General features: G+C 39.6%; 1 protein-coding gene across 6 annotated transcripts in view; it reads left to right on the top strand.

Annotated features, from left to right (window-relative positions):
• kctd15b (potassium channel tetramerization domain containing 15b) overlaps positions 1–15,845 on the top strand; it is a 36,929-nt gene that overhangs the window by 5,366 nt on the left and 15,718 nt on the right. For 3 of the 6 annotated variants that reach the window (XM_077564524.1, XM_077564527.1, XM_077564525.1), the window contains 2 exons: positions 6,406–6,581; positions 14,147–14,291. In XM_077564524.1, coding sequence (XP_077420650.1) covers positions 6,406–6,581; positions 14,147–14,291 — 321 coding nt within the window. The other 3 variants (XM_077564529.1, XM_077564528.1, XM_077564530.1) reach the window with 3 other exon arrangements.

Genomic DNA, 15,845 nt, shown 5'->3' with positions numbered 1-15,845 from the left:
CCGTAAATACTTACTCCAAGGTACGACTGTAATTTATTTTTCTGTAGTTCAATTCAAAGCACACACTGTATCTCCAAATTGGATGATTTTTTAAATTTAGAATCGGATCACCCCCCCAAAAAAAGCAGTAATTTTTGTGTGTCTTTGTATGTTGTTGTGAATAAAAATATTATTTAAAAAAGGTAACTCATTTTTATTTGTATTTTTATTTTTTTAAGGGGGTGACTCAACCAATTTTGAGATACAAACTTGTGCTTTTCTGACAGTGACCATGACAATATCCATTTCAATTTAAACTCAAAAAGTTAGGACCACTAGCTCTTTTCCATTTATAATTTGTCAAAAGAGAACCTCACTGTACAGTGTCAGAAATATTAATTGAATTCGAACCACACAAAATACTATATGGCAATGGTAATACTTGCCAAAGAGTGAGTTAGTCTTCAAAGTGAGCTGCTGTTTTGTAGACAGTGCACATAAATATATCAAATTTAAGAATGCCCGTTGGGATACAAAGTGGTTTTATGTGGCCACGCATTTCTAATAAGGAAATCAAAATGCTGCAAAAGGACACAAGTTTGTGTTTTGCCTGCAAAGGGTTAAACGGCACTTGATGAGCCATTTTATTTGTCAAAAATATATTTCTAATACTATTTATTACTATAGTTAAGTATAAACAAATGCACAAAAAGCACAATGCGCTAACCCGGCACACTTCAATCTGAATGGAATTGAATCTCGTTAGATATCATTACTAACGATCTTTCCTGTTACTGACCTGGAAACCATGACTTTTGCACACTGCTTTCTACGCATTGCCATTTCTAGTAAATAGTTATGAATTTTTGAGACGCTCTATGACGTCATCACATCTTTAAAAAAGGGCATGCGCGACGGAGCGAGATGCATTAATGTCCTTAACGAGACTATAGGCCACATTAACAGCACCTGCTTTTCAGGCCTGGAGGCAAAGGTATTATTTTTTATATAGGGCCATGCATTCATTCATTGACTTCATGAATGCAAATGGAAGGCGCTGCATCAAATTCTCTTGATTTACGAACACTGGAAATGATGCGGAATGTTGTCTTAAAAGCTTATTAGTGATCAATAATCCGATTGGACACACCCCCCCCCAACCACCCATGCACCTGCTGTTGTGAGGCGCACACAAGTTGTCAGCGTGACCTACTTCACATTGACACGGCGCAGCTAAAATCCATAAATTAAGGAAATTAACTGATGGGGCCCCAAGCCACTTTGTAAGCTATTTAAATCTTTAAATTTACAACATCCCTGCATAGGCCCGCCACATGTAATTGAACTAACTCCAGGCTTGTTTCCTTTTAATGAGAAAAAAAAAAGCCAGCTCTCCCCCTCCCCAACCCCACCATATCCCTCCAGTTCGTACCTCTGGAAACAACAAATCTGTGCCAGGGGTTTTTGGATGAGGGGGCTTTGTGGGGCGCACTGGGGTCTAATTACCAAGACTTGGCCCGCTTGGAGGAGAGACGCGTTCCCACACTCCCAGCAGTCCTGCTGTCAAATATCGCCAGTGTTATCACTCTATTACCTCTTGAAAAACTTGCACAAGAAAGTGTCAGTCCATTAAGATGGATGGAAATTGCACAGTGGCCAGATTACCTACCTCCCGGTACACTCCCCTTCAAAAGTATTGGAACGGTGATGCCAAGTCCTTTATTTTTGCTTTAAAGGGAAATCACAAAAGGTGATTATGAGGTCACAGATCAGAAAAGAGTCATCTCCGTTGTACCCTCTTCCTAATTTGTTCATTTGCTAAATTGCTAGACTTGCTAGGACTATAAACTTAATATGGTTCTTGGCTCTTACGTCAAACCTATTTATCGCAGGGGATGCGTGCCAGACCCACCGGCAAAAGGTGGCCTCTGTCACATGACTCTGTTTCACCAATCCAGTGCTAGCACTGGTGACCACGGTACCACACAGACAAAGTTTTCAGTGAGTAATTTACATAAATCGTGGCAAAAACAGCTGAGCCTGTGCTGTGCTGTATTAAGTGTAAAAAAAAAAAAAAAAAAAAGTTAATTAAATTTATTTAAGACCATTTCCTGTGCTTGAATTGACCTTCCTTTAAGTCCGTTTTTCTAAAGATTTAATTCACAATTGTTCTGGTTGAAATGCAATTGTTGGTCAATATCTGAATGTGCACATTCCATTTAAAAAATATATATATTTACTTTTCATGGTCTGATTATAAAAATAATAACTGTAATCACCAGATCCAGTTACTTTTGGCTATAGGCCTACTGTACTCTACACGAGAGCAGAATTTTGGAGGACATATCTCAAAATGCATATTTTCTAACTTTTATTTTTTTAAATGATTTTTGTGTGAATGAAAAAATGGAGACCGCTAAATAGCGAAAAAATTATAATAAACTTAACAAATTCAGCAGCCAGCAGGGGATAAATGACCCCCACTCTATTAGTGGTGTTGTTATTGTTGTGACAAAGATTTATTTAAAAAACAAAACAAAAAAAAAAACCTATTTTCTTGTTTTATAATAACTCTCCGGCAATTAAACATAGGCCTATTGATCGTTATGATCAATAGGTAATAACGGAATGTAGTACCCACTTCTTGCACTGGTTGGCGCCAAATATCAAGAAACGTAATTCCTCTCTTTGGATGCTGGTAGTCGCAAGTAATTACTGGGCTCGATGCTGCATCAATTATTCACACTTATTTACCCGCAAATAAACTAACATACGAATAAATAAATAATGGAGCACCTTGACTGACTCCAAACTTTTTTTTTTTTTTTTTTTACAAAACGCTTCACGCATGATTCACTTCCATTGTGTCACACACATATGCAAAAATAACAATAATCAGCTTGTGAATCCCATTTTGCAAAAGTCTGGAGGCTGTCTGCTTTCATTTTGAGCATGAGTGATGAGTGTGTGTGTGCAAGTGTACGCGTGTGTACGTGTGTGTGTTGTGGCCAGATATCTCCATCTAAGCCCCTGCGCTATAATTGAAATGGCGCATTTGGCTGCGGGCGGCCTGTGAGGGCTGCTTTCTGCTGCGGCGTGCATGCACGTCCGTGGACGTCATTTGATTTGAATGGCCTGAGGGAAGTGAGTGAGTGAGTGTGTGTGTGTGTGTGTGTGTGTGTGTGTGCGAGTGTGTTTGTGTGCGTGCCTCTTTGCAACAACAACCACATCATCACCATCATCCGCTCCAGACATTGAGGCGAAGAGCTGGAGAGGAAAGAGGAGGAATTCTCGGATGCTGAACTGTATGGTTGACTTTATCAACAAGTTCTATATCGGCTTTTGATTGGCGCACAGCAGAAACATGGCTGACTGTCTGACTTTGAACTTTGGAGATGGAGCTTGAACGCCTTTAGCGCCAACTCGCCTCTGGGACTATTAGTACATATTTAAAATCCGTGTTCCCTCCTTTTGTTGTTTAAACTTTGAGCGAAACTCTTTTTTTTTTTTAATTCCCCTTTTCGGGAAAAACACACACGTGCACGCGCACACAAACATATAAGAGAAGTTGCTATCTGTGCAGGCGTAATTTTTCGGCTCTGAGGGGAGGAGGTGAAGAGAAAGAGAGAGGAGAAGAGAAGGAGGGGGTTTATATCACGCTTTTCTTTCCCTGAGAAAATTGCCTTGGCGAGAGAGAGGAGTTGAGCTAATTGTAGCCTAATCCCTGGCCCAGAGGCGCTCGGGCAGCCCGGAGCCACATTCTTCTCCTTCATCATCTTCTTCGTCATCATCATCCCTTTCTCCTTCTTTTCTTCTTCTTCGGGATTATTCTTCTACTCCCAATAAACAACGGGAATACTTTAATTTAAAGGAGGAGGAGGAATAGGACGAGGGGGAAGGAAGAACGGAAGGAAGAAAGCTCATCTCATCGATGTTCAAGGTAAGCAAGGACGCCTCCTGTGTGCGCTTCTTTCTTTCTTTCTATCTTTCTTTCTGGCTGGCTTCGGACGCATGCTTGCTTGACAAGCCAGGGTCGAGGCAGCCGTGAACGCATCACACTTTTGCGTACGTGCGCGGTTTGCCCGCAAGATTTGTGTGTTTTTCCTCCCGTCTCTTCGACCTGGACCGACGAGCAAATATTTTAGCTTTTTTTTTTTTTTTTGGTGTCTTTTCACCCACCGGACTCTCATCTGGACTCGCTGTCTGCCTACCATGTTTGAAACGGTAAATACGACGCTAACGACGTGCGCTGTGTTTTGTGCTACCGTAGGATCGTCTTTCAAACCGGCGTGGTAACGTCACACAGGGAATACTACTAGTAATGTTAATAATATTAAGACGCCATGTTGAACATTTCGAATTTTCGGCTTGTGTGCATGCTGCTGCTACGGGGGATTGTGATGAAATGTGCTTTATTCTAGCTCTTTTAAGGCAGGGTTTCCCCCCCCCAAAGTTGGGGACTCCAACTCACTACGTCATGTATTGCCCTAACATTGCCCCTTTTCCCCCATTAATGTGTGCCAGCTTGATTATTATCAGTCACAGAACATTATAGCATGACACCCCTCAAAATTGTGTGGCGAGCCCTCAGCATTTGGGAACAGTAAGTGCTTTAAGGTTCAATTCATTCATTTGTGTTTTTATTTTGATGCAGAGGTTAAGTATACTGTGTTATTGTTTAGAAAGAGGTAGTAGTACGGTATTTTAACCCCACCCCCTACCCCACAATTTCTCAAATCTCCTTTTCCCGGGATTTGGAACGTAATCGCATCCTCATGTAATCGTATTAGAGCAACATGATACTCCAAGTGAGGCGGCCACCACCCTGGGAATAAAATAAAAAAAACTACCAAAAAAACCATTCACTAAAGACTTTTAAGATTAGAACATCCGCATTGTCCAACAGCAAGCTAATGTTGATTAAGTGATGAGTAAAATTATTATTTTTTTTTTTTGGGAGAGCTCAGTATTGATCATTTGACATGTCATCATCATTGTTCTCCCTTGTTTTTTTTCTGTTTTTTTTTTTTTTTTTTTGTATGTTGTGTGATGAGTAAAATTCAATCATATCAGTATGTGCTCTTAATCCCCCCCCCCCCCCCCATAAATGTGCCTTTAAGACTGCAGGGAAGAAATATGTCAGCCATTATAAAGTGACCACAAACCATGTGACCTTTTAACACACGTGATCCCTTTTGTTACAAGTTCACTTTGGCAGAACAAACTCCTAAGTTTTGACACCAGACCTTACGTCATCGTCCACTGAGCTGGTCCATACACCAAGACATAGAAGAAGTGAGCTATAATTGTTTATGAAAGCAACACTTTGCAATTATATATTTTAAATATCCTTATTGTACTGTTAAATAGCAGTCACTGACATATTTCAACATTAGGCTCACTGTTTGGTCAACTCAAGCTCTTAACAAATCAACGTAAAGGAGCCCTGGACATGTCAAGTCCTCCTTACCATATTTAGAACTCACAAAAAAAATGTCAGAAACCTACTGCATGCATTGGATGGATCACTATTTAGCAAGCAGTAGCGGGACTAACAAACAAGTTAAAGTATTTAAAAGCCCATCAGGAACAGTATTTATATACTGAACAAAAAAATAAGTATTTCTGTGATTGCCATGTAAAATGTTAATGTAGATACACTTAATTTAAAACACGGCTAACATTTAACCAAACAAGCTGCTTCTGTGAGTGAACCTGTTTAATGATCAGAGCGTAATTACATTTTTGAAAGGGATTTGTGTTAATTTGCCAAAAGCATGCATGCTATATTGTTTTTAATTTGGAGTCTTGGTGGCTTGCTGGTGGCATCAACCTGCCACTTCAACGCCTCCTTTTTAACAACCGTCACTCGGTGCACCTAATACAGCAGTTCATTTGTTCCCTTTCCGATATTGCTCCTGAACATGGATGTGATCATTCTATTATTATTTTTTTTTTGCGTAAGTGTGCAAGTGGAGACCCCCTCCCCTCTCACTCCCACCCTGGTGTGTCTGGGTGCATCACATCTCTCCCATAATGCGACCTTTAATTAGAATATTGCAGCAGCAGTTTGTTTTATTCCCCTAGAGGCTGACACCTAGCATCCCTCCCTCTCCCTCGTTCTCGCTCTCTCACTCTCTCTTGTCTATCTGTCTGTCTGTCTCTCTAATAAGCATCCTCCTCCTATCCCCGCCCGCGGTGCTGAGCCGAAAGATGCAAACATACTTAATTAGAGGCGCCGCGGTGTAGTAATACGCAGGCGAGGGCGACGCGACCAGGCAGTCATGGAAGCCGCCTGATCAGGAAGGATATCGTCTTGATTTTTTTGGCCCACTGTAGGATCACTCTTCCTCCACCATTCCTTTATTTACCCCCCCTCTTCTCCTTCCTCCTCCTCCAATGGCTTTTTTGTACACTTGCTTCCAGGAGGGGCGAAGCATGTCGCGGCTCTCTCTGACCCGGTCCCCGGTCTCCCCCCTGGCCACCCAGGGCATCCCTCTGCCGGCGCAGCTCACCAAAGCCAACGCGCCCGTGCACATCGACGTGGGCGGCCACATGTACACCAGCAGCCTGGCCACCCTCACCAAATACCCCGATTCAAGGTAAAGGAACTCTTCATTGTCTGTCTACGCCTGTCCAATGATTCAACCTGTTGTGAGACATCATTATCCAAAATACTTGTGGCCCGAACCCGTCAACTTTTCAACTTTTATAATGTTCATTGATGTTGGATGGCCAGAAATCATATCATATCTTCAATTTTGTACGAGTGCGATCAAAAGGCATCCTTTTAAAAGGCAAAACAGTGAAAACGTTGATTCTTAAGCTCCTGCTGCCTCTAGCGTAGTGATGACGACACTGTTTTGGAGGCTGTAATTCAGCGTCTTATCTGTAAAAAAGATGTTCTCGTGTGTTGTTATTTGGTGGAAAAAAATTATGTGACCTTCACAGATTGTAAAAGAACCAGTATACTTCAATTCTGTTTTTACAAACAAAATAATCAGTTCAGAGAGTGACCAGCATTGTTTGGATCAGACCGTGTCACACTTGCCTAAAAGGAAATATAATGTTGTAATTTCTGTAGTGTACTAGAAAAAAGAATGAATGGGACTTATGGAGTGTAAAGAGAACTGCACTTCATCAAACTGTGAATTGCTTCTAACATTTTTAGCCTCTCCAAATTTGCTAAATAAAATAACCACAATATTATGAAAGCCTTTCAGTATGGTCCAATTCAGGTGCACACTATTATATCTGTAAAGGCAGGCTTTTAATACAACTTTTGCACCGGATTGCATTAGGTGTACCTAATGAAGTGTCCATTGACTATAAGCGTACATAGGCCTACAAAAGTGAGCTGACAAACTGCTTTCATGGTTTATTCTAAAGCTACATCAGTGAGAACTATGATTCCGATTCCATACACATAAGAAATGACTCAAGTACAAAAAAAAATACTTGAGGAAGTCACCCCTCACGTAGCTTTTCTTCATACAGTCTTCAATGTCAGCCGTCAAAGTCCCATGCGGGCCAAGGTAAACACACACCGGGCGGGTTGTTCGAAAATCTGCCAAATTGGCTACAGGAAACAATCCTCCTAATCCCCTGATAATAAAAGGCTTGATATGAGTATAGTCAGCTGACAGGAAATCCCCAGACAGCTCCTCATTTTTATATTAAAGGGAAAATAAAAGCTCATCTCAGACTCGGATTGATGATTGCTGTTGTCTTGTATTTATGTTAACATAATAGGTTTTAGGATCTTAAGAATTTTTGATACATTTATTTCAGACGGCAAAACATGCTAATGAAAGCGTGTTTTTCAGTGCAGCTGAACGAAAGAAAAAGGCTGCAAGCTAAATACCCTCAAATTCAAGTGCACAGACAGAGGCCTACTAATCGTTGTTGATAACTATAAATAGTAATTGTCTTGCGTTAGACAAATTTTGGAGGGAATACAGACATACTAATGTGCTAATTTTGCCACTCTCGTAAAATGTACTTCATTCACTTTATTGAACAGTCGACCCACACTAGTGGTGGGGGATAAAGACCAAGTTGGCCCGCCAATAGCGAAAATACGCGTATAGCCACTACAATGCTTTGGGGAGAAAATTTTTTCGAAATAAAAAAAATGTTGATAAACATGTAAATCATGGTGGAAATGGTAAATAAATAATAAAATAATATTGGGGAAAACATTTTTTTCTACAAAAACACTTATGGGCCATAGATATAAAACATCATCAAGAAAAAAAAATCTTTCAAAGTAATGTTGCAGCACACGTTTGTTTTGTGCACATCACAACCAAAAGCGATTATTTTGACTTTATGATTATGAGGCTTTTCTAGCAAAGTGTACATTTTCACTTTACTACTGTAACGAGCGGAGTCAAAATACTTACAGGGTGTTCTGGGTTCACGATAATCCCTCTATGATTCCTAATTCCATAATATGCTTGTGTGCATATTGTTTCTACATGACACTGCCACCCACTGGCCTGGCATGCTTACTACACTGTTTTCAGATTTGTTTTGTTTTTCCGGTGGTTTCAACAACTTTTGCCATTTGTGTATGAAACTAACTCATTTTTCTAGGTCATCATTGTGTAAACAAACTCCTAAAGTCTTATACAGTGTTTGAATATGACAGTTGCTTTAGTCGGCAGTGCGAGATGTTACGAAGACATTTTTGACGGCAAGCAAGCAAACTGAAAACACACATATAGAGTCACGTCAGAGCATTGTGATGGTTGCAGGAGCGAGGGCGCTTTGAGTGCTTTCTCTCTCTCTCTCTCTCTCTCTTTCGCACATGCTCCTCTGCTCGCTTGGCCCGTCTCTTTCTGTTTCTTTCTCACCCGGGATCACGCACACACACATACGCTCACTGTTGTCTCTCGCTTTTCCCAGCCTCCTCAGAGCACACTTGGCCTCGGGGCCCTACTTTCCGCCGGAGCCAGTGGAAGGAGGGCCCCCCCTCCGCCCCCTCTCCTCCACCCTCTCTTGCCTCCCCCTTTGTGTGAATTAGGATAATGGCTGACAGCAGAAAGCAAAACAATTACACTGTGGCGGGATTCAGAGAACGCCACGCACGTCCGGTGGTGGTCCAGGGTCCAGAAAAGAGATGGTCAGGCAGTGGCGAGTACCTAAAAGAGCATGGTTAAGGAGTTTCAAGTTGATGGTGACTTTTAATAGATCGCTCGCTGAATAATGCAGTGTGCCAAGAGAAAGTTAGTCTAGTAACTAATGTGCGACTATCCGTCTTCCTCAGCGCCGGGCCATATTAAGGGACAGTGGCCATGAAACATTAATGGCGCACTCTGTGGAGCTCTCACTTCAACAGAAGCTGAGGAAATTAGGCGCAAATGGTCCACACAGATAACGGAGCTATTTGGATAGGAACACTTTTTTTTTTCCTCTCCTCTGCTCTGTTTTCTTTTCCATGTGCGATAGATTGGAAGTGGCAAACGCTCACAAATGCTCCACCGTCATGCCATCGAATGTGGAGGTTCAAGAAAACACTCTTTTTAGTTGATGTTGGATGGATGACTCATTCTTTGTCATTGTATTGTGCGTATGTGTAGTCTTTGAAGATTTAAGGACCTTTTTAAAAGTGACACTGCAACAAGTGATGTTACTTTTAGGGATGTTTGATACCACTTTTTAGACCCATACCGGTGCGAGTACTCAACTATTGAGTAGTCGCTGATACAAATACCAAGTACCGATACCACCAGACCAGTACTTTTGATATATCAAATTTCCCAAAAGACAATGACAGATAATTTTTAAAAACAGACCTATATATCCCATTCAGCATTTATTGTTAAAATTGCATTAAATTAATGGCAAATTTATATATTTTTCCATTTGTTCATAAAATGCTTTTTTTTTTTTTAAATCAAACACAAATAATCAAATAAATTTAAAATAAATACATTCTTAATGGGCATCTGTCAGACACGTTCCTGATCGTAAAACGACCACAAGCGACTGGTTGATAGCTGCCGTCGTGAGTAATACTTTGTAATAAGGCCGTGTATCGGCCCAATACCGATCGATACCTGGTAAGTTCGATGCTAGCTGAGTGAGCCTTCTTTTTCCACGTAATGATGTCTTCCTACACTGCTGGGCAAATTATTTGTTTGTAAACTCAAAATGTTGCTAACCCCGAACACTTTCAATATAGTAATCAAATACTATTTCAGTTTTTTGGCCCCCAAAATTATATTTGGTGATACATAATTATTTGCACTCACACACTATTATTGCAATTAGCTGGCAACCAGTTCAGGGTGTACCCCGCATACTGCCCGAAGCCAGCTGGGATAGGCTCCAGCGCGACCCTCCCCCCGACCCTTGTGAGGACAAGCGGTTAAGACAATGGATGGATGGATGGATGGATGGACACTATTATTATTCTGCTTTGTAGTCATTTGGAACTGTACTGCATTACTGCTAGTATTTTTTCGTCGATTAAAAAAAAAAGCTCCAGGTTTGTCCCCTGCTTATTGCAAGACTCCACGCTGCAAGGCCCAAATCTGATCTAAATAACAATGTGAATATATGAACCCTTTAAAACAGTTGCTGGGAAAGTATCAGTAAGGAATAATTGGGCATTTTTCCCCTCCAGGTTTCACCCTCCAGTGCTGAGGTATATTTGACAGCCACTGTGATGCATATGAATACATAGGGATTAAATTTCAAGCATAATCGGAGGCTAAAGTGTTATGTGCTTAATGCCACAATAACTTTTCTACATTGTAACAACAAAATCTCAAAGTAAATGACATCTTACATTTTAGAAGTGTTAGTACAAGTACTGCACACACACACAACTCTGAATGTTAGCATCCATGCTAGCGCTAATTTAGCAAGCAAGGGATTTTGGCTAGTCCGTCAGTAATAGTTGAGTTAGAGTAAATGATAGCAATAACAAATCTTTTTGTTTTTATTATTTTTATGATTTTGCAACTAATATATTTTTTTAATAATAATAATATAATAAATAAAAATTTTAGCACACGCGTCTTCATCCATTAGAATTTGATTCTTAACCCTTCATCCCATTTTTAACACCTTTATTGATTTTTAAACTATAAGCGACCCCAGATTTGATGAGCAAACAATCGGCATGTCTTTTCTTACTACTCTTATAGTGTACTCCAGATGAGCAACAAAGCACACCGCACACATCATGATGTCTGTTGGTGACCCGTGAAAGGCGGTATGGTGCCACTAGGCATCCAGACTGTTGGAAGAAGAAGAAAGCATATTTGTGTAAGAATAAATAGAAGAAGCTAGGCTAACTCTCACCGTTCCTAATAACTACATTGCTGTGACAAACTTTTCTTTTGGTTATTTTTTTTGATGTCGAGGAGGATTTGGGAGTCATGTTGATATTATATACACACTCAACACAATAATTTGCTTCTCCATTTGTGTCGGGTATCTATTAATTTCTTATAATTGTCTGCACTGGCTAAGGATAATATTTTAGATACATTCAAAAATGTATGACTTGGAGACTTTGATTGCAAGGGAGAGAAAATGCGCAAATTTGGTCTGTGTGTACCCTAATTAACATTTACTATTGTTGGCACTGAACATTTAACAAGCAGATCAGGTAGAAATCCAGCCTTTGCTGACTTTAGTTTAAATTCCTCCCAGTTATCAGAATGCTTGTATGCCACATCAGCAATAAAGTTCATTCTGGACCATTGCGTGCTTCTGATGTTCCCTGTGCACAAATCAAAAACTATAAATGCATGTAGACGAGTTTGCCGTAAAGAAGAGTAGAAAGGACCCAACTGCCTATTTTCATTGAGTTCAGCACGTTTAGTCCATACAGTATACGTTCAGCAGACTACCTGTTAAACCTCACATCTAAATGAATGGAAAAGGGCAAACATGAGAAGGCCGGCGGAGAGAGCGAGTGAAAGAGTGAGTGAAGTGAGTGGAGGAGGAGGAGGAGGGAGGGAGGAGGCGGGTGGTGGTGGTGGTGGTGGTGGGGGGCAAAGAAAAAGAAAAACAGGCAGCATTTTAATTGCTTTTTAAAAAAGTGGAGATGAAAAACAGAGTTAGCCCGCAGGCGTATGGTGAAATTCTAGCTGGAAGAATTGCAAGACCATATGAGAAAGGAACACCCCGGGCCAAACAGGGAGATGAGTATTGGTTTTTTATAAAGCATTTTGCATCGATTTCCAGAGAGAAAAGCGAGCGAGGGAGACGGGAGGATGGAGATGGAAGAGAGAAAGAAAGGAGGGAGGAAAAAGAGACATATTTTCTTCCTCGCACAGTCAAAGAGGAGAAAAGGAATTGTTGGGGTCAGCTGACACTTGACGCGTTTGAAAAAGTTGCGGTTTAAATCAAAAGAGCTTACAAGTGATGTTTTGTTTCAAGACCTTTCATTTGCTTTGTTCCTGCTCCTTGTAATAGAATTTGATGTCTTCACGCTGGCGTGAGGGTCAACTTATTGCACAATTATCTTTTGTCACCCAATGCAGGAAGCCTAGCTGCGATGAAAGGAAAAAAAATGAAGAAAATGACAGCGCACAAAGTCTCGCTAACAGTTGTTTTGCACCTAAAATGATGGAAACTGCCAATTGTCTTGCCAGTGTGCACAAGCAGTCCCTCTATTGTGCTAAAATAAAGCACATTTAGCGTGGCAATAACAAGATGGAGCATTAGGAAAAACAGCAGCCCCAAGCCCAACATGAGGAGTGGTTTTAATTATTGGGGGAAAGAGCATTGTTAAATAGTCAGAAAAATTCAGCGCAGTGGCACTCCGTAGGGTACACCTTCATACTGTATGCCTGAATTGTGTCGTTACGATTAATTCAAAAAATGCCATTGCATTGAAATATGTCAACATAAAAAAATAATGAAAGCATTCATAAAAAATCTTTTTTTAAACACATTTTCCATTCTGCACAAATTTCTACATGGGGGGAATCTTTTCCAGGGTGAAACTGCTACCATCCTAAAACCTTGTTGCATATTTTTTTTGGGGTGTCCTTGATTTACGACGTTCCTAACATTCACTCATTTGCTCCCAAAAACGTATTAATGTGTTATATTTTAAATATTACCAGTGTCCGTTGTTACGTTGTTGTTTTTTTATGCTAGAGCATACAGAAGGCTTGGCAGCAGAGTATAAGAGATCAACCAGAGCTATGTTGCAAAAAGCTGTTTTCCTCACAGTTCTATACAGATTTGTGAATGATGATGAAACTTAGTTATATTCTAATGCTAATTGCTGCAAAACGGAAACAGATACAAATATACTTTTTTTTTCCTGATGAAAGAAGAGACTCTATTTTTTCCTTTAGTAGGTTCCATGTTTTTATAGCAGTAGAACACAATGTTCTGTGGGCCTTGCAAAATCAGTCAAAATCCAGAAAGCAGCCGGGAGCGAAGGGGGTTGCTTCAGTGAAAATCGCTGAGAGTGAATAAGTAAAAGGTTTCGTGGTTTATGAGGAACTTACCGTATTACTTCATGTTATTTAATTGCTTTACAATTAAAGCTTAGGAATATTTTTCATACAAATATGGACTGTAACTATTTATGACTTTCTTTACTACTACTACTACTACTGTTTGACTACAAATTCAGATTAGGACCACATAAATAGAGGTTAATGGAGAAAACCCAGGCAAGTATGGAGAGGGCTCAAGCCAAGATTTAAATGCAGGATCTTGTGACTCAGCTCGGCACTGTGTAAGATCAACAAAAGCAGTGTAGCTCCACTTTGATAGCATGTGATGGATTTGACAGTTTATATGTAGTATAGTATACCGAATACATCGCACATTCATTTAGTATTCGACTCTTGTCCACTCTCCCTTCAGTTTCATTTGCGGCTGTGTAACAGGTGGAATAAACGCGACGAAATGCCACATTCACGCCATTAATTTTTGTAAGTACATGCGGCGAATGTGCAATCTGTCCACAGTGGGACACTTCAAACGATGTCTGCAGCGGAGGAACGCTGCCTTGAGCTCCTTGTTTCAAACGGCCATGTAAAAGAAAAATAAAGCATTTCAGGCTAGCAGCTAATAAAATTGAAAAATAAATGGAGGGTAATTGTTTCATGCATTCGACTGGAGTTAGTCTCATTTCATTAAATGTGTGTTTTGTGTGTGTGCCGCTCATGTCAATTTGCAGAATTAGTCGCCTGTTCAACGGCACCGAGCCCATCGTGCTGGACAGCTTGAAGCAGCACTACTTCATAGATCGCGACGGCGAGATCTTCCGCTACATCCTCAGCTTCCTCAGGACCAGCAAGTTGCTGCTTCCCGAAGACTTTAAGGCAAGTGTCGCCACACCCACAACACGAAAAGCACATTTGTATTCATTGTAGATACAACTCGTTTAATTTCTATCCAAATGCTTTGTAACACACTACAACAACATGTGGAATGCATCTGGAAAGTATTCACAGCCACCCCCCCCCCCACCCCTCAAATTAAATGAAAAAAAACGTTTCTGAATTATTTGCAAATGTACTAAAAATGTTCATGCTCGGCAATAGAAGTGCCAAGTTAGCAGTCAGCATGACGGTACAACAAAAACAACAACTGTGAGATTTATTTTGGATGGCGAACCATTCTTAAAAACACACTTAAGGGGTGAGTCATCTGCCATTTCATAATTAAAACAGTATATAGGCAACAAACAAATTTGGTCTGTGAACATGCTAACAAACATCTGCATTCAATTAAAAATATCAAACAAAAAAAATCCAAAACGTACAGTAGATCTCCACAGGCTGATGATGTAAGTTGACATCTTTGAAATAGGTTCTTGGAGACCCAATCGTATGTGTCCATTTTAGTGTACTTTTCTGAGTTCAACAGTGCCATTTGATGCTACACGTATAGCATATTAGCCACTAGCTTAGCAGCATTTTTTTGGTGTGCTATTTGTTACTTGAAGCCAGTTTGGCTAACTTGTCCAACTGCTACACACTCTAGACATTGCTGCCAGGTGCCTTATAAAGTTTTTTTTAATTATTATTATTAGTAGTAGTAGTAGTAGTAGTAGTATTTTAATTACATTTTACCAGTAAGATGTAAGGCTGTAGGGCAGCTCGATTATTAAAAAATATATATTAATCATGATTATTTCGGTAATAATTGAAATCACGATTATTCAAACTATCTTATATTTTTTGGTCCAAAACAGAAGATGTTTAAACAATAAACGTAAAAAAAAAACAACTAAATTGTTATTTAAAAAAAAAAGAGAAAAGTTTCAAATAAAATAATTTGAAACAACTAATAATGAAAGTTCCGTTTGGACCAATTTTTATTAATTTAAATTTTTATAAAATTAGTTTAAAAAAAGAAAAAAAAAGAAAGTATGGTTTCCTTGTATAAACAAACATCGTGTATTGGAGTTTACTTGCTGTACACTTATACATTTCCTTAGAACTGTTGTAATATTTAAATAATTTCAATTAATAATCTTTTTTTTTACGATTATGGCAATCTGGCAATCATGGAGTGTGTTAATTAAAATTGTAATTGTATTTCGGTTAACAGCCCTATAATACTGATTAGTTTAGAACTCTAACACAGTATTATAAATTTCCATTTTTGAAGCAAGTTCCTAGCTTGTTTCTTAGAACCACTTTTTCCATGATGCTATCTGCTGTCAAGAAAAATCATTTGTTTACTAATGAGTTTGTGCACTTGAAAAGACAAATAATACATAAAGCTTAATCCACTGGTAAAAACAAATCTGATTTAAATTAAATTGACGGCAACTTTAGCCAGTTAGCCAAAATATGTATGAATCAACATTGCCATTCAAGGCTCTGTTACAATGTTTATTTCATCCAAGGCTGCTTCCTGTTGAAGGA

Source organism: Vanacampus margaritifer, chromosome 4, assembly GCF_051991255.1.
Source record: "Vanacampus margaritifer isolate UIUO_Vmar chromosome 4, RoL_Vmar_1.0, whole genome shotgun sequence".
Classification (NCBI taxonomy): Eukaryota; Metazoa; Chordata; class Actinopteri; order Syngnathiformes; family Syngnathidae; genus Vanacampus; species Vanacampus margaritifer.
The sequence above is the reverse complement of the archived record's forward strand: the minus strand, read 5'-3'. Positions and strand labels throughout refer to the sequence as shown.